The sequence below is a fragment of the Watersipora subatra genome, chromosome 6, assembly GCF_963576615.1.
Source record: "Watersipora subatra chromosome 6, tzWatSuba1.1, whole genome shotgun sequence".
Classification (NCBI taxonomy): Eukaryota; Metazoa; Bryozoa; class Gymnolaemata; order Cheilostomatida; family Watersiporidae; genus Watersipora; species Watersipora subatra.
In genome coordinates this window covers 14,951,132-14,971,178 of record NC_088713.1, presented here as the reverse complement: position 1 = coordinate 14,971,178, position 20,047 = coordinate 14,951,132, and the positions used below count along the sequence as shown (strand labels likewise).

The 20,047-nt window shown below is 33.1% G+C and overlaps 1 protein-coding gene across 1 annotated transcript in view; it reads left to right on the top strand.

The window, feature by feature from the left end:
* The window catches only part of LOC137398065 (leucine-rich repeat and death domain-containing protein 1-like), a 40,952-nt gene extending 24,613 nt beyond the window's left edge, over positions 1–16,339 (top strand). Inside the window, exons 9-13 of the mRNA XM_068084168.1 lie at positions 199–339; positions 4,204–4,344; positions 7,916–8,056; positions 14,447–14,587; positions 16,189–16,339. Coding sequence (XP_067940269.1) covers positions 199–339; positions 4,204–4,344; positions 7,916–8,056; positions 14,447–14,587; positions 16,189–16,339 — 715 coding nt within the window. The remainder of the gene's footprint in view (positions 1–198; positions 340–4,203; positions 4,345–7,915; positions 8,057–14,446; positions 14,588–16,188) is intronic.
* Positions 16,340–20,047: the final 3,708 nt, after the last annotated feature.

Genomic DNA, 20,047 nt, shown 5'->3' with positions numbered 1-20,047 from the left:
GTGTGCATATGGTATACGATAACGTCATTGATCAATATGCCATTGCAGTTCATTAGTAGAGCTACTGGATAAAAAACTTGTGGATGCATTCATCGTTAGTTCAAATTCATTGAAAATCGAAATTTTAATTTTAAGATTTTGATACATTGAGTTAAAGTAGAAGTTAAAATCATAAGATAATTTTGAACATTTTTACAGACTTGCTTCACTGCCAAGCTTAAAAGAGCTGAACCTCTCTCACAGCATTTTGGATTCTGCTGGTGCTGTTGTCTTCAAAAATCTGGGTTCACTGGTGAAACTTGACATGGGCTATTGCCACCTCTCCAAATCGCCACTCAGGTAAGTGTAAAAGAGTTTCCCAAAGAAACATTGGCAAGAATTATTGTGTTTATGAACATTAATTACTGTGTGACTATGATATGTGATATGGATTAAGTTCAAACAAAATCAACCAAAAAATGGTTGGTTCCAAAATAGTTAATTTCTGTTCCTTAATGCGTTATAAGTATTGTTTCATGCCATTTCTATTTCATTATATAGTTTGATTACCTGTTAGGTTATTATTATTTTATAGCTTATGAAATGCGCTCATAAATTAACTCACAGAAAACCTCTAATTGAACGCCATGACGTCATTTTTTTCAATCCTTTATTTATAGCGTTAAAATTTTAGGGGTTATTTAGGTGCTATGAGCCCATTAACACTTGTTATAGGCCTTTTCAGGATAGGAAGAACTAAAATTAGATAGATGGTACTAATAAAAGTTAATAAGAAACTACATGTTATCTAAAAGCTCATATATAGTTAATATGAGATGGAATCAAAACAATGCCCTACCCATCTAGATCTACCATTGAAAAAAAATGTTTGTTCCTGTAATGAAATGGAGTTACTTGCCGGTTGATTAAGAATATTCCTCTCCGGATGTTGAAATACCATAAAACCTTTATTTAAATGCCATATTTATCTGAACGCCGCCTTTATTTTACTGCCACCTCTAATAGAAAGCTACTGAGAAAGGCAAAAATTACGGTTTCATTCTTAAATCAAATGACACTGATCTTCTTGATCTTCATGAACAATAATAAAGAGTGGTCATTTGAAAAAGATTCCCAAAGAGTACTAAAAATGACAACTAGTGGTAAAATGATTACAATGTCATTTTCAATAGAAATGATGGTATTATAATTTAATGTTTACCAGTCCCAATTATTTCTTTTGTGGCCGATGTGGTGGCTACTACAGTTTTTATGACCGCATACCTGATTATACTCATTATCACCATAGTCAAAACTTGAACCTTGTTTGATCTCACCAATGTCTAAGTTCTATCTATTTTTGAAAATTTGTTCATTATGTAGAATCAGACTAAAAAACTTTAAAGCGTTTGATGTTCAGAGTATGACATTTAATAGCAGTCTTTAGTACTGTGTGCAGAAGGCCATTTTCCAACTTGAAAGCGTTACGCCTTTTCTTTGAAACTTTGAAAGCGACCCAATCAAGACAATTGTCAACAGTATCTTACCAGTTTTACTCAAAGCAAGTCCTTGTTAAACTCAGTGTAATACTTCAACTTGGTTAAAAATATTGAATAAAAACACAGTAGTAGAGGACATTAATGTCTCTCCGCATGAATGAAACTACAAAATATAGGCAAAAATATCATTGCTTTGCTCAAAGAGGCTAGAAATTTTCCTCAAACTCCGATGAGCCAGTCAATATATACAGCGTGACCCCCTATTTGAAAGTCATCTCTAATAAAACTTCACTTTAGGGAAAGGTTAAAAATACAGAACCTAGGTGTTCAAGTTACTGTTTTACGGTAATTTCAAACAGTAATACTTACGTTTATTCGACAAGCAATATTTCATTAAGTTAACGATAGAGACTATAAACACAGCTAAATTTGGCCTAATAGCTCACATTAATTTTAACTCAGACGATGGATGTTACATTATTTTTATGTATTGTGGAGGATTTTACCGTGCCACTTTCACGGGTATCCACAAGCCGAGTAAGTCACGAACACCGACTTGTTATCTGAGCATTCAACATATATTTATCTGATAAACACAACTGCATTAGTCTAACAATAGTGCAGTTTGCATACATAAATAATAAACAGTATTTGGATACATTGTCTATTGTGTGCAGGGAACTGCGCTGCTCTGCCTGCTTTTCCTACGAGTTCTTCCTTTTATGTTCTTCTCCTCCCGTTGGCTCCACTCACTTGCGGTTTCTATTCCGGCCATAACGTTTACTGCTACGTGACCTGCGTCACCTCTGTCCTTTATTGCCAGCCGAGCCTCCGAGTGAAAGAGGGAGGCTTGGGTGGCCTGCCAATCAATCTTACGCTGGCACCGGCTCTGTTCTCGATGCTCTACCCTCACACTCTCCCCCAATACTGGCAACGGGGCCATCCGACTGACACCTCAAGAGGAGAACATCTGTGCCCAGAGCCGGCGCTGTCGAGCCACTTATTCCCACTGTGAGATAGGGTCCTGCAGGAACAGGGCATCCTGGTCTCGAAGTCGGGCACCCCAAAGAAGCCTTCGAGCTAGGAGGCCCATCTGATGCCACCAGTGACCATCCTGTACTAACTGGTCGCAGTGGGCCGCCTGAAGCGGCCTGAGCTCTTCTTCCTCAAATTGCTCTGCAGATAGGCTCTAGAGTTGGTGTGACCTAGTGGGTAAGGTAGGAACAGGCTGAGAGGTCTCATTTTCCTTATAGTGACGGGGAAGTCGTCGGCCTGTAGTTCCAACCATCTCTTCTCTAGCTGCGGCCCGCTTTCCCGCGGCTTCTCCCGTCGTGGCCCCTCCAGGGGTGGTCGATTTCTGCCTTAATGGCCGAGGCCCTGGCTGGCCTCTCGGTTAGTGTGAGGGTGGGCCAACACTCTCGCATGGGCATGTCAGCCGGCCATCCCCGAAGGCGCAATAAGGACCACCACCATGGTCTGTCCACCAGGTAGATGATACTCTCGCATTCACCGCCTCCACAGTTCCTCCTGTGCGACATTAACTGGTCGCGTGACACATGCTGATGTAGACAGGGGCACACGTAAACAGCGAAATGCTGCATGACATGCTGACAGATCATTCGTTTGCTTGTCTTGACCTGGCAGAGGTCGCAGGTCCAAGTGTCGAGATGGCTCCTCGTATCCTCTCCCAAGTGGTCCCGTCCACGAAGCGCTCGGTCCTTATGATCGGCTTTCTGCTGGGCTTGGGAAATTTTAGGGACTGATTGGACTCGGTCTCTAAAATGTAAAAGACCCAAGCCGTCTCAGCGGTCTCAGCCATCTTGGCCACCTCAGTCTCGGCCTCCCAATTCAGGCTCTCGTGTATTTCGAGTACTTTCTTGGCAGTCGATGCTGTCAAGTCGGCCGGAGCCGAGTTGCCGGTGTCCTCTCTGCTGTTGGAGATAGAATTTTAGTCAACTATTCCTGCTGGTCGACACTGGCCGATGACCGACAGAGCGTCCACCAGGTCTGCTGACTCCACCATAATTTCTGAGCTCATTCCGCAACACAGTTGCAGCAATTTAATGGCATCAATTTCATGATATGACAATTTGTACACACTCTTTTCCAGCGTTAGATTTTACAAAATGAGTAATCCTGTGCTGTAAAAGAATTAATTTGGTAGCGAAAAAGTTTGGGAAATCATTAGAAGCCTCTACTTTTGAGCAAATTCTTACACTCTATGCTAAAAATCACTGTTAATATTCAACACGTGCAATTTTTAACGGGCTGAAGTTTTTCAGTGCAGATGAAAAAAGCTGCAAAAAATGAACGACAGAAAACCAACGAAACATAATTATTCAGCTCCAATTATACATAGTTTTTTGTGAAATTAAGTCTCACCTCATGTTTTTGTCGCAAGTTCTGACTCCTGCTAAATTTTTATTAACACAATTATGTTTATGATGTAATTTGTAATGGAAACTCATTTTTCTTTGGTTTTTCTGCTTCGTTTATTCAGTTTTGTCAACCCTGATTTGAAAACAATCAATATGATGTGATTATTGGTTTTCAATGAATGATTATTTATGGTGCGCATGGTTAGACTGTTGAACGGTAGACCCAAATAAGAGAAAGGTAATCTTGCAGAAATATCCTTCTTTTAGAAACTTTTGCTTCAATGTGCGACAAGAAGTCTGAAGGCTAGACTTGAAACCGTCGTAATAATTTTTAACTTTTTTTACAGCCTTGCTTCACTTCCCAGCTTGAAAGAGCTGAACCTCTCATGCAGTAAAATAGATTCTGCTGGTCTTGTTGTCATCAACAATCTGGATTCACTGATGAAATTTGACATGAGCTCCTGCAACCTTTCCAAATCGCCGCTCAGGTACATGTAGGTGTAAAACAATATCACAATAAAACTTTTTGCAAAAAATTGTCCTGTTTAAAAACATTGCTGACTGAGTTTCTGAGTTTAAGATCGTTGCACGATACTGAAAGTTTAAATTCAAGAACTGTAAATAGGAAATTAAGCTGCAGTATAAATAATTAGCCTGTCCTGAACTGTAACTCACTATATCATAGTAAAAAACTTGTCACAGCATTACAAACCTATCTCAGCCTGTGCCGATTCGCTCTGTGATAGATATTTTTAAAAATAATTTTATTGGTGTGTAAAGTAAAAAAAACAAACAAATTACCAACATCAGTAATTAAAATAGATTATATACTAGTGTTTTAAGGTAAAAAATTGGCCATCAGCACGCATCTGCAAGCTGTAAATGTTGCTAAAAGTTACTCTTTATTTACACGAAAATTATGTATTCCCAATGACAATGCATCAAAGTTTTGCTAGCCTAAAAAACTGTTTGGATACTAAAATCAACTAGTTCAGCAGCACCAAATATACATGTAAATTGAAATCAGAAGATATCAATTGAGTTCAAATAAAATCAACAATTGTAAAGCATATATCTAAGCAATTGGCAAAATATTTTTGATCAAAAAAAGTTAATCGCGGTCTCTTCCTGTGTTATAAGTATTGTTTTTATGCTATATTTTTTTCATTATATATTTAGACAACATGTTAAGTTATTATTATTTTATAAGTTACAAAATGCACTTATAATTTGTCTTGCCTCAAAACCTCCAATTGAACGCCATGGCGTTCTCTTGTTCATCTCTTTCTCCATGGTGTTAAAAGTTTGAGAGTTATATAGGAGCGAAGAATCCATTAACTACTTTTTATAGGCTTTTTAAGCATAGGAAAAACTGAAATTAGATGGCTTGTTTTAATAAAAGTAAATAAGAAACCATAATATTCTAAAAGTGCACGTTAATATAAGATGGAATCAAAACAATGTTCTACCTGTCTAGATCTACAACTGAAGAAAGTTGTTTGTTTATGTAATAATATGGAGTAACTTGCAGATTGATGGAGAATATTTCACACCAGATTTTTAATTACCGTAAAACCTCTATTTGAATGCCATCTTTATCTGAATGCTGCCTTTATCTTAATACTACCTCTAATACAACACCACGAAAAAGGGTGGAATCAGCTGTTCCATCCTTGAATCGAATGACACTACTATTTGACTTCTCTGATCTTTATGAACCACAATAGAAAGTGGTCAATAAAAAAGAGTCCAGAGGTTAGTAATAGATATGACAAATTGTGTTATATTGGTTACATTGTTATTTTCAATAATAAAAATAGTACTATAAATGTTTATCGATACCGATTAATTATTTTCTGTTGGATTTGGTTGCTATTATAGCTTTCATGGCCGGTTATTTAAGAAATTTTATTGTCACAAAATTCAAAACTTGACCCTGGTTCAAAGTCGCTAAAGTCTAAATCTGATCAATTTTCTTCAGTTCGGTTCATATTGTATATTTCAATGAAAATAAAAAACTGTAAAGCGTCAGATGAACAATGCATGTTATGTGATGACAGCCATTAGTGTAGTGTAAGAAAGGCAGCTTTCTAACTTGAAAGCATTAAGTCTTTTCTTTGTAACTTTTAAAGCAACAACATCATCATAATTAGTAACTGTATCCTGCAGTGTTTTACTCAAAGCAGTTCTTTGTATAACTCAATCTGATACTTTGACTTGAATGGAAATAAAAGAGAGAAAACACTGAGATAGACAGCGTTAATGTTGATCCGCAGGAAAGAAAGTACAAAATATACGCAAAAATAGAATTGCTTTGCCTAAAAAGGGTAATTTTTTTCTCGAATTTTTGACGAGCTATTTGATATATACATGTAAAGTGCAACCCACTATTTAAATGTCACCTCTAATAAAACTACTTTTGGGAAGGGTTGAAAAATATAGAACATATATTATAGGTGTTAAAGTTATGGTGTATGGTAATTTGAACCAGTAATACATGCATTTATCCAACAAGCAACATGTCATTAAGTTAGTGATAGCAACTATATACACAGCTAAACCTAGCCCAACAGCTAACCTTAAATTTAACTCAGGTGATGTATGTTTCATTGGTTTTATGTATCACATATCTCCGAATTCGACAATGTACTTGTTCAATTTGACAAGCAGAGTTTTAGTAGGCAGGTAATAAAAAACATAAATTCAGCTCTCCCAAAAATTAATCACTCAAAGTTTAATAAGTTTCATGCTTTATATGGAAAATGAATAAGTTAGCTTTTTTGCTACAACAAGCCATATAGCATGGGTTGGCAAAGCATTTGTGGCAAAAAGCGGCAAAGTTTGATTCTAGTAGGCTTCCTACAATTAAAATAATCTGTTAACGTTTAGCCAATACAAAAATGTCTTCAGCCAACTTTGATTTATTTATTTAGTTTATGTCATTTTATGACAATATCTTATTAGCAATGACTAATCATGCCACATGCATTAAAAGCTGAGAATGTTTCACTATTGCTAGATCGGTGAAATTTGAGTAATTTCTATTGATTATTTGGACCACTAAAGAGTGATTATTTTGTTTTTAGCTGTAATAATTTTGATAAATCCTTTGTTTCGGACTCGCTCACGGTTGTAGCAAAAGTACCAAATAACTGTCAAAGCTCAATCTGTGTCATAGTTGTGACATCTCTATGGCATTAGCTGGCTTTGTGATATGGCAAACTATACATTGTTTTTTAAATATAAGATTTAAAAAAGTATGCAAATTATGTCCTGCAAAAAAAATTATTTGATTTTGAAAAAGTTGGGGTAATTGTTAAAAACCTGTATTTCAAATCAATTTGACATAAAAAAGTGAGCAACACATAAAACATAATTTGAAAATTGAATTGAATTTAAATTGAATTGAAATATCAACTCGACATTGAAAGTCAGCAACATAGTAAGTAAAGCTATAGGACATACTTGACACCCTGCTGAAATTAACTTTCAATATGGGACTTATAAAATTCATTAAAACGTTGTAGTTTTTTTATGTGGGTTGAGGGGAAAAAACAGAAAAATTACTAAAGTTTTCCAGATATTTTTCATAGCTATAAAAACCTTTTCATGGCTATGAAACTGTGAAAAGCCAACCCCTTTTGCATTGATTCTTTATTTAACCATAAAATTTAACAAAATACAATTAATAAGTTTCGATAATACGTAGTCTTTGTGAAGTTAATTTTTACCTCTTCTTCTTGACAGTTTGTTCCCCCTGCCGAACATGCATTCAGGGTACAGTATCTTTAATGTAATTTAGAAACAACACTCATTTTTCGCGAATCTTTGTTGTTCAACTATTATGTTTTTCAACTCTGGGTGTACAATGCTCAACATAATGTGATTGTTGGTTTCCATTGAGTGACTACACCATATACGCCTGGTTGAATGGTTGACTTGTAGAACCAAAGAACAGAGCACAGTGTATTTTCATAAAGGTTTTTGCTTCAACCTGGAACAAATAACTCTGAATGCACAAGTTGAAATCATTGGATAATCTTGAACCTCTTGTTACAGACTTGCTTCACTGCCCAGCCTGACAGAGCTGAACCTATCTGACACTAAAATGGATTTTGCTAGTCCTGTTGTCATCGACAATCTGGATTCTCTAGAGAAACTTGACATGCGCAATTTCGACTTTTTCAAATCGTCACTCAGGTAGGTGTGAAATAATATCACACAAAAACTTTTACAATACTTTTGTGTGTTTATGAACATTACTGTCTGAGTTACTGCTTTTAACCTCTTTGTACGGTTCTGAATGTTTAAATTCAATAATTGTAAATAGGAATTTAGGTTGCTTTATAGATAAGTTACCTGGTACCACACTGTAACTGAGTTTATCATAGGAAAAGATTCGTTATAGCATAACAAATCTGTGCTGCGACTTGTTTATTCTCATTTCAATGCGATTGTGTGTGGTTTCACTCTGTGATAGAAATTTTTTTAAATCAGTTTATCGGTTTGGAAGTTCGTGTTACACCAACTAATTATTGGCATTAGTAGTTACAATAAACTCCTCAATAATTTTTTAGGCTATAATATGTGCCTAGCGTAAATGTGGCCAAAGGTTTCTCTTTATCTACGCAAAGATTATATATTCTCAATGACTACACATACAAGTTTTGCTCAACTAAAAAATTTATTTGAATGCTAACATCAACTAGTTTTGCAGTGCAAAAAAATTTTGGTGCAGAAAATATGGATTTTTTCAAACAAAACCAACAATCAGAGTGCACCTGGCCAAGTAAACGATGGAATATGTTGATTCAAAAATCATTAATCTTTTGTTCATGTGTTATGAGTATTGTTTTTATGTTATTTCTTATTAAATAAATTTCTTGTTTGAGTCAAAGGTTGAGCTATTTTTATTGTACAACTTATAAATTGAAATTATAAATTAATTTACATAAAAACCTTTTTAATTCACAAAAAAACAGTTTTGGCTACAAACTGTAGCAAACATATCAATAGGTGCAATGAGCTTTTACGCAATAATATTAAATATAGTTATAAAGTACAATTACGCCTACCAATTTGGAATGATGAACCATTTTTGCAGTTTGGTTGATTTCCCCAGTAACAATTTTCTTGATGTACCACTGGCTTTTAATAACTTGACACAAAATTTTATAAGGCCATGACATTCTTTTTGCAACCACTGAACGGCTCCATCAGCACTGCAGCAGGAATGCTAGCTAGTTTATGATATGATTTTGCATTATTGCCACATATTTAGCATACTACTTTTTTTGGACCGGACAGAGATTTGCTGGCGTTCTCCAGACCGCATCTGGAAAATTCTGTGTCAGCCCGAATTGCGTCGGTCAGTGGAGGGTTTGTATGGACAGTAAATATATATTATAATTTGTTTTGAACGATAGTACAAAGCCATCTGCTCTCGACAAGTTTGCAAAAAATGTTTTGCCCAAAATGAATAAGTTAGTGCTAATAGTACTAGCATAGCAGCAAAATGTAGTAGGTGAATTGTTACAAGTTATTCATTGAAAAATAGTGATAGCAAAAGCAATAAAAAACAGTAAAACAAAAATGCTGAAGTATTGCTTGTTTTACTTTAACAAAATTAGATTAGGTTTCACAACATCTGCCTGGCAAGACTTTTTTCTCTTGCATAGCTAACCTTTGCACTTCAGGGTAATGCCTATAAATTTGCAGTTAAAATATATATTAATTTACTTTTGTCACTTTAATAATTAACATTTTGTCTTTGAACGACCATCTAACATTTGTGATTTTTTATGTGAGTTTTATATAAACCGATTTCATGAGCTTCAAACTTCACAATTTTAGATCTTTTTTTATGAAACTAGGCTGTTGAATTATTTGCAAAAAATACTGCCATTAGGTTGAAAAAGTCATCACTTGCATCGGTCTCATGTGATTTAAGCTAAATCTAGAGGTATTTTGAAGTTATATATTTGATATAATTTAGGCTCTGTGTAACAGATGCTTGTCATATACTAGTTTTATCTGTGTTTAACAACCAACCTATATTTGTAGTAAATAGAACTGGAACAAAATTAGTTTACTAAGCGATAGTTCTCGGCCTAAAGAAAAACATTTCTGGCAACTTTTTTCCGTCAATTTTTGGAGATTAAGTGGTCTATTATAGATAGTAAGCTTTACTGGTGATTTTTAAAAACATTGGTATATCACTTCAAAGCTCTACGGAGGTAATAGAAAATAGGTTACTGTGATTTTTAATCAAGTTTCTGACTGCGGGTTAAAGTTCAAAAACTTTGGCATTGAACCCGCTTTTCCGATTTCATTCATATTATGTATCACATATCTTATAATTTGATAATTTACTTGTTTAATTTGACAAGCAAAGTTTCACTAGGCAGGTAATAGACAACATAAACTCAGCTCATCCAAAAACTATGCCAATTACAATCTATGAGGCTTGATGTTATATACGTAAAAAAAACATGTAAGTCAGCTCTTCCAACGATTCGACAAAGTTTAAGGGTCTGACATGTACACATGTGTAACATGGTGTGACCATCTTGGCATATTGGTTGGTCTTACACATAAAATGCTACACATGTGCATGTGTAAGAGCAATCAAGTGAGTTGGTCTAAAAACTTGGGGTCTATATACAAATGTACACTTAAATAAAAGTTGTTGGTTGTTAATTCATTAAAATCAGCTTATAAAGCCAATTCTTCATCAATGTGTCATTCACAATAATTCTGCTGTTTTTGAGAAAAAATATTAATTTTTCTTGATGAACTGACTACTGTGGTGGATTTACAGCTACCCTTGGCCAGAAATAATCTTTTAAACATATTTTTGCATCGTATCTCCGGAGAGTTTTGATTTGTTATGAATAATAAAATGTTCAGGTCTATTTTGGGAATATTATTTGATTCTGTTTTTTACTTGTTTTCTTGTGGACTGTATCATTTTAAAAATTGCTGTTTGTGTGGTATGTAGAACATTCGGGTTCATTCTAAATAGTCATCAGAAGTTTTTTTTATGTTGCAAAACAATTCTCAATTTACTAGGTAAACTTTGCATATGCCACGGTCACTAGTCCGCGTTTAATAGCCGTGAACTACTTACTGCTATGTGATCAAAAAAGTTAAAGGTAGCCAAGGCTTTGCAGAAATTGTTTTGAATTTTAAAACAAGCATGTCTATGTTGGTTACGTGAACTGAGCTAAATTTGTACATGGATAACCGTGAAAGGGCCAAACGCAGATAAAACAAGAATATTACATGAGTCTAACGAATACAGTCTGACATGACGGAACTGAAAATCTGGTTCATCATTCTTAATTTGCAGGAATATTTTAACTTAATAATTATACCTAATAATATTGCTCGCATAGATATGTTCGCAAAGGTTTTGAGCCAAAACCGATTTTTTTGTGCAATTGAACATGACTTATATATATATGGGTTAATTTATGAGTGCAATATACAAGATATATAATAATGATAACCTGTGACCAAAAAACCACATTGTGACCTGTGACACATTAAAAACAAACAACGTATAAACAGTACGTAAACACATGAAATAAAAACAAAACTATTTTTGAGCCAAAATATTATGTCAATCGCTTAGCCATTTGCTTTCTGACTGTCACTTTGGTTTAAATGCAACCCATATCCTCTGACCTTAGCTATTCCTGGAACCACTGAACTAGTTCATATTAACATTTAAACGGTTTTTTATAGCCAAGCAAAACTTTTATACATTGTCATTGATATTAATTTCTTTTCACACCAATAAAAAGAAACTTTCAACCACATACACAGCTTGCAACTCTGTGCTGAGCACCAATTTTAACTTTGAAATTGTAGTACAGAATTTATTGCAACTACTGATGCCAATAATTAGTTGTCGTAATACAAATTTACAAACCGATTACCTGATTTTAAAAGGTTGCATCACAAAGTGAAACCAAACAGAATAAAATTGGTTTTCTATTCCAGGAAAAGTCTGTTACTGCTATATAGTTAGTTACAGTGCAGCATAAGATAATATTTATCCAGCAATCTAATTTCCCAGTTAAGTCTTAAATACGAACATTCAGGGTTGTGGAAGGAGTTTCAAACACAAACTTGTACAGTAATGCTCATGAGATTTACCTACTTAGTTACCTTTTGAAATACCATAAGTAAAGCTTCTAAATGGCTTACAACAACAAAAAAGAAAGTATATAATGAAATAGTTTAGTATATAATAAATAATATATATATACATATATATATATTTTGTTTTACCTTGCACTAAAACTTTATTTTTTTCCTAATAGTAAAATATGAATGAAGACTTGTGAGAATATTTAGATCCGCTGAACTTAGTTTGAAAACAACACAACATAATATTTTATTATTTCCTATTTTGTTGAATTACAATGACATAATATAACGACAATTAGTGGATATGCTTATACCAATATTGACTCATAGAAGTCAATCAACTGAGCAACTTTTCTTCGCATGGCTAAAATGTAAAATAATATTTTTTTAGAAGCTACATTTCTGTTACACTTCTGTATTATGAACTAAACTGCACAATATTTTTACCAGATATTATACAATTTTTCAAAACATTAGACTTATTATTAAGTTAGTGAAAACGGTTTTAATCATTGTCTGAGCTGCAATTTAGCGGTAATTACAAACAAGTAATTTCCTTGAACTTGATAATGTCTCATCTATTCAGGAAAAACAAACACCTGTGCATAATGTGTGCTTATGATTTTTTAACTAAAATTGGTACAAATAAGTTTTTTCAGTTTTTCTTGCAATTGGTCTCGTCTTTATTTGCACTGTACACCATGGAGAAAAAAAAGTTGCATTTCAGTTTACGTTACAGAATTCGTAATGTAAACTGAAATAAAGATTCTGTAATAAGTACTGACATACATGTATCTATTACATAATCTGCAATAAATATGTAAGTATTAGGAACCATGAACAGTTGCACATGTCTCCATAATCTTAATTTTTTCTGATAGTTTTTTTGATAGGCTAATTTTTTATTTTTAATTATCAATAAATCATCAAAAAATCCTTCACATTTTTTTGGACTTTCCAACTTCCTAACTCCAAACCCTCAACTTCCTTTACGTCTAATAATTAAAAAGTTCTAATCCTAATCCTGTTATTGTTTGCATGAAGTGTTGGTCATGGTATTGACATATATGGTACATGAATTATGTTGATATCTTGTGACAGGGACATTCATTTATTTAGCAGCGCATTTTTCACATATTACAAAAAAAGATTCAGGAGGAAGCCGGATGCATCATAAAAATGTCTGAGTGTGTAAATTGTAGTAAATAGTTTTTGATGTACATTACTCTGATTTTATTGTATAGCAATATTGTGGAAACTTAGGGCTGTTTCTTAATTACTTCAATCATGCGGTTTAGCTTTGCGATGGCAGCTGTATTAATAAATAGCTTGTGACTGTGAAATACATTTTTAATCAGATGTCTTGCCGGTTCTTTGATCTATAAAATTTAGCATTTAAAAACATGTTTGGAGCCTGAACCATAAGTTTTTATTTGTTTGAAACAAATTGTTTATTTTTCAGTAAAACCTGCTCTTTGATGTTTCAAATTACAAGCATTATATATTAATATTAAAAATGAACTAATTAGCTCGTATAAAATTAACCGAAACAGATGCAGACATTCCTACCATTTAGCACAAAACATAAGGGACTTTTCACATAATAATTTTTCTTTAAAGTAAGTAGCAATATTGTTGCAACTAATGAAAAAATTCACAATTTAGTCATGGATTGAGTTTCTATAATAATTTACAATATTTACTAATTTTTGATGCATAATTGAGATAATTAAGCAGTTTTGTATCAGCTTTCAGTAGCAGTTTCTATATGTTTTTTTTATGAATCAACAGACTCCATATCCTGTTGAGAAACATTATTAAGATGCTTCTTCTAGTTGGTAAAATCAAGTAATTGTGTTATTCTTTGCTTAACCTCAGCTCATAATTCGTTTTAATTAGAATGTAAAAATTGCAGTAGACGTTATTTTTGTATTTTAACTGACGCTTAAATTACCTCATTTTAGAAAGGTTTAAAATGAATATAAACTAATCAAACAGCTCGCAGCTGCTGACATTCAGTAGGAGAAAAACATAACAACATGATATTTCATGTTTTAAACAAGATAAGCATGACTTACTGACAATTTTACAAATTTCTAAAAGGCGGTATATTCAGCAGATTCACTTTTATTATTTGTGAACCAAAAATGTACAGTAAATGGTAGATATAACCATATTTGGTAAATATTTCATATTATGTTGCGGATTAGATTCAGTGACCAATAGATCTGAGTTGAACGTCAGTTGCAATAAACTATATTATTTTCCATTTCATACACTGACAAATTGATGTTGCCTTAAATTATAAACAAGCATACATTAGAATACTGCCTTTTTATTTAATAAGGCCAGCAATACTGCGTTTTTTTATGACTGTTTGTTACGGATTTGATTATTACAGATATTACGGTTCCCGATGCCTGTTTGTTTCAGCTTTGATGTACTGACCAATCTAAAAGAACTGGATATCAGTTCGAATAAACTAGATTCTGATCCGCTTGTTGGTATGGAAAAGTTGGTGTTGCTAGAGAAGCTCAACCTGTGTTCTTGTGACTTGAATAATCTTCCGTTTAGGTCAGTATCTATATACAATCAATCGAACCAACTGGCAAGGTTCCGCTTTAATTTTTTGATACAAAGTTTAATGGAAATAGAATGCACATAGTAGACAACAGAAGCTAACTCTTTGTGTGCTATTTTTTTGTTACCCTAACGATAGTAGTAAAAATACAGGTCATTATATTGTTGTCTCTAATTATAATTTCTGATTCTCTGGTATCATAATTAATGTTTATAGTAAATAAAGGTGAGTTTTTAGTGTTGATAATTGGTATTCCTGGGCAATTAAGCAAAAAACTAAATGAGTAACCATTTGAAACATTATTCTTAAAATCAGTAGCCAATTAAATTTACCAATAACTTAACGCTTATTATTAACTTTTTAACAAGTAACAGCTCTCTAAAACTCAACATTTTTTATTTTAAATAATTAAATAAATTTTACATAACTTGATTATAATCAGGAATGCTTTGAAAGTCAACATAAACAATTAGTAAATGTTCAATGCTTTTCTAAACTTTGTTACACAAATATATTTATTGCTCACAAGTTATTTATCTTCTTCAAACAAGCTTTTTAAACAAACTAGTTAATTTGAAAACATTTAAACTTTTTGTGTCAGCACATGTCAGCGCGTGCCTTTAATGTGCATCCAGGTAAACAAGCTTAAATAATTAAAGTTAACTATTTCAATAACAATTATTTTGAAGTTTTTAATAATAATTTTGCAACTCAGTTTTTTACCTTCATTTAAATGTGATTAATCAAGCAGCTCAAATTTACTGATAATCCTTTATTAAAAGTTTTACTGATGTTATATGATATAATAATGGCATGCTTCTGTCATGTAGTGACGATGCTTGGTAGTGTTCTCTAGTAGAGAAACACACCGCCAGGACTAGGTTTTTATAAGCTACCTTGGGTGGTCCCAAAACTTATCAAGGGCTTCTTCTGAAACTGTCAGATTAACCTGAAGAGATACATTTTTGCAACACGTCCAGTCTGACAGAGCCAGGTAGCCATTTCACTTGTCCAATCTGCGAAGGACAAAGGCGGATCTTTAACATGCCCACGTTGTCAGTGGGACCTCCAAGTTAAGGTCTAGATCCAAAAGACTCAGCAATTTTAGGGTTGAATGCTTGCTGAGAGCTTTTTGACCGATTGGCATTAAGCAAGGCTCGAACCACCAACCCCATGGTTGAAAGTAAAAGATGATACCACTAAGCCACCCTGACACCATAAATAAGATTGACAGCAAGATTATTCATAGATGCCTAACAACAACCTTAGCAAAAGAGTGTTATCGAGGTTAAAGACTTGTTTTCTTCGATCTAAACATTTATTTTAGGCTACGTAGCTATTTTATCAGTCACTGATTTTTAAAGTAGATTTTTAGAATAAAGGAATGACATATAATTCTTTTTTTAAATGCTTTGCTAATGAATACAGATAAAACATGATATAAAAATTAAATTCAATACGGCCAGCAACCAAATTGTGTCACTGATTAGCATCACTTCTATCATACTGTTCTTAGATGTACAGTCTCGCATAAATTGTTATTTAGGCTTTTTTATTTATGGTAAAATTAAGTTGCTGTAGCTTTCTGTTGCAGACTCTCATCATTGGCCAAGCTGAGAGATTTAAACCTATCGCAGAATCCTTTAGATCCTGACACTTTTGATGAAATAGTCAAGCTTGAGTCAATAGAGTATCTTGACTTGTCTCGCTGCCAGCTGACTAAACTACCAAGCAAGTCAGTTTAAAAACCTTTTTCCTTGATATGGATATCTAGTGAAAAGCTTTCGGTTGCCCATTTATTGAAATCCACTTTTACGGCCAAATCTTTATCAGTTTTCCAACCACAGTGATTCTTGTTTTTTATGAAAAAAACTATTTTTCATTGATGAACTAACAACTGTAGTAGAAATTGGGCTGCTGTTGACCAGAAATAGTTTTTCAAACAAATTTTTGCTTGGTAGTTTCAGATGATTTTGTATTTTAATGAATGCCAATCACTTTAGAAATTTAAGTTTAAATCTAAGGTGGTCAAAGCTTTGTTGATGTAAAGTTCTTTTGATTTTGAAACAAGAATGTCTATGCTGGTAGAATGAGCTGCATTTTACTTTGCTAAGCCTAAATTTAACCGTCAAAGTTTTTGATTGCCAAAAATAATTGTGTTCTTAAGTTATTCAATTCTGTTTATGAAGCCGAATCTTTATCAAGTTGTTGTCTACAACAATATGTCTGTTACTCAAAAAACTCATTTTAATGAGAAACTGCTTTGTTGAATGGGTGACTGTTTGGGGCAAGAAGCAGGTATGAACTTTTAAAAACTAATATCTGTGCCGTGTTTTTAGGGAGCTTTGTTTTAAATACAAATAACTTGATTGGAATAGTAAAATTTTAGCATAAAATAATACAATAATATTTTCCCTGGTGTAATTAACACTTGTGGTTATTCACAGTATATCAAAAAAGTGCCTTCTGTAACAGTAGGTAAATAGTGTTTTTAGACTGTATCATATTGCCTTGTCTATTCAAGTACCAGTATATAAAATACATTTGAATAAAAAAATAAAATTATTAATGCTTTTAGTTGTTAACAAACAGGTTTTAAAATAGACTTTTTTTACACAGTCAATGTTTTAAAAACCTTTTTTTAACCTGTATTTAAATCCTAATTTTATTTAAACACCACACCTAATGGAAAGCAACTATGGAAGAAGGGTGAAAAATACAGCACCACCATTCAGTCAAACAACACCACTAATCTGCCACCACTTTGACATTCATTATGTTTGGTTTATATGAATATTTACCATCAATATTTACAAATTTTTGCCTTGTAATTTCAGATAATTTTGTATTTTAATGAATGCCAATCACTTTATAAATTTAAGTTTAAATACAAGGTGGTCAAAGCTTTGTTGATGTAATGTTTTACTGATTTTGAAACTAGAATGTCTATGCTGGTAGAATAAGCTGCATTTTACTTTGCTAAACCTACATGTAACCATCAAAGTTTTTATTGCCAAAAATAATTGGGTTCCTAAGTAATTCAATTATGTTTATGAAGCCAAACTTTTATCAAGTTGTCGTCTACAACAATAATTCTTTTACTCAAACAACTCATTTTAATGAGGAACTGTTTTGTTGAATGGGTGGCTGTTTGGGGCAAGAAGCAGGTATGAACTTTTAAAAAACTAACATCTGTGCCGTATTTCTAAGGAGCTTGTTTTAAATACAAATAATTTCATTGGAATAGTAAAATTTTAGCATAAAATAATACAATAATACTTTGCCTGGTGTAATTAACACTTGTGGTTATTCACAGTCTATCAAAAATCAAAAAGGTGCTTTGTGTAACAGTAGGTAAATTGTGTTGTTAGACTGCATCATATTGCAATGCCTATTCAAGTACCAGTATATAGGCTACATGTAAAATACATTTAGATAAAAAAATAAAACTATTAATGCTTTTAGTTTTTAACAAACAGGTTTTGAAGTAAACTGTATTTTAAACAGTCAATGTTTTAAAAAACCTTTATTTAACCTGTATTTAAATCCTACTTTTATTCAAACACCACATCTATTGGAAAGCAACTATGGGATAAGGGTGAAAAATACAGCGCCACAATTCAGTCAAACAACACCACTAATCTGCCACTAACTCATTATGTTTGGTTTATATGAACTCCTAATAGAAAGTGATCAGTAGAAAATTGCCCAACAATTGGTACTAAAAATAGATACTAAAAGTAGAGTGGTTGCATCAAGGACAGTTAATTATTTTGTTGTTGCTGTAGTGTTGCAATGGTTTGGGTGGCGGTGTATCTGAAACTACCGATTGTCACAAACATCTGAGCTGCACTCTGATTTGGTCACAAAAATCTAAATCGTACCAGTTGTCTTCAGATTTGTCTATGATGTGATTTGAAACCGGATATAAAAAAATCATATTTTGTGGTGAATGATGATAATACTCCTCGGGACCACCGAATGATAGAATTTCAGCTATTGCTATAGCGTGTCGAAGTCTGTTTTAATCTTCGAAAGCTTTATGACTTTTCTTAAAATGTTGAAAGGTACACCATGGAAACAATTAATAAATGTATCCATGTTTTAATCAAAGTACTGTGCATCCTCAAGATACAGATTTGATCAGTTTTAGGGTTAGCGTATTATGGTGAAAAAATGTGGGTATTGTATAAAAACTATAGTACTTGTAATTATACAATAAAAACATCATATATTTAAAATCTTTAAAAAATTATATAAGTGCTGTACATATTCAAAATTAGCAAAAAAATAGTTTGTTAACTTTAGCAGTTATAATTACCCATAGTAACTTTATTATACGTAGTATATTTATTGGTTATGACCTGCATTAAAATGCAACGTTGCAAGGTGCAGTGTAGTGTGTACCGTAGAGAGTTCATACCTTCAAGACAGAGGTACGGTATACAAATAACATAAAAGTTGAGCTCACTATAAATAAATATAAGTTTAACGTACTAAACACTTAAATATAAGTTTTAGTAGGTGTTTTGATTTTTTTTATAGAGTTTCCACTTTTTCATTAAATTTTTTTAACCCAATTAGGCTAAAGAGCCAAACAATGCTTTATATGTATTGAAAGGAATTTTTGTCAGCAAGTTAAAATTAGTTGGCTGACCATCGAATCTTTCTGTTTGAAGGATCATAATTCCAATTTTGCCACTTGTCGTAAAGGGAAAATATTACCGCCTAAGACACGAGAATTGCTGAACTGAGAACAATCGGTCATCGCGTCTTTTCCGAGTGTTGTGAAAATATTTTCGGCAAGCTGCATTGCGGTGTCTTTCCTATATTGTCATAAGTTATAAGCAAAACGACAGCCAAATATGAACTCAGGAAAAAATTTGTTGAATCATATGGTGAAATAAGAATCGTATGGTGAGGTAAAAAAATCATTCATGTTCTACTTCATGAGGTCAAAAAATCATATATCAGGGTAATCATATCTTAAAGGTGCACTGTAGTTGCTTTTCCAACTTAGTCTAATATTTCCGCACATACGAAAAACTATTTATCGCAAATGCTGAAGTCAAGTGCATTGAGGTCGCTCCAACAAATGGCTAGAACAAAATATAGGTAAAACAAGCTTCTCTTCACCCATAAAATAGCTAAATTTACCCTTTAAAAAATCTGACAAGCTAGTCAAAAATAAAGCAGCTGCTATATTTTGAGCGTCACCATTAATACAACGCCACAAAAAGGGAAGGTTGTAAAATATAGCGATATGGTTCAAATAAATGTTTCACGGTATACACACTATTGATAGTCTGAGAATTCAAATCTAACACCACAGAATATTCTATGAAAATCTTCATTAAAGTTTTCTTATAATATTTTTGTCACAATTTCTCACAGGCTTCATGTAAGCCGGGAATAATTAAAAATGGTAGACTGAGAATGTAGTGCTTTGAAAT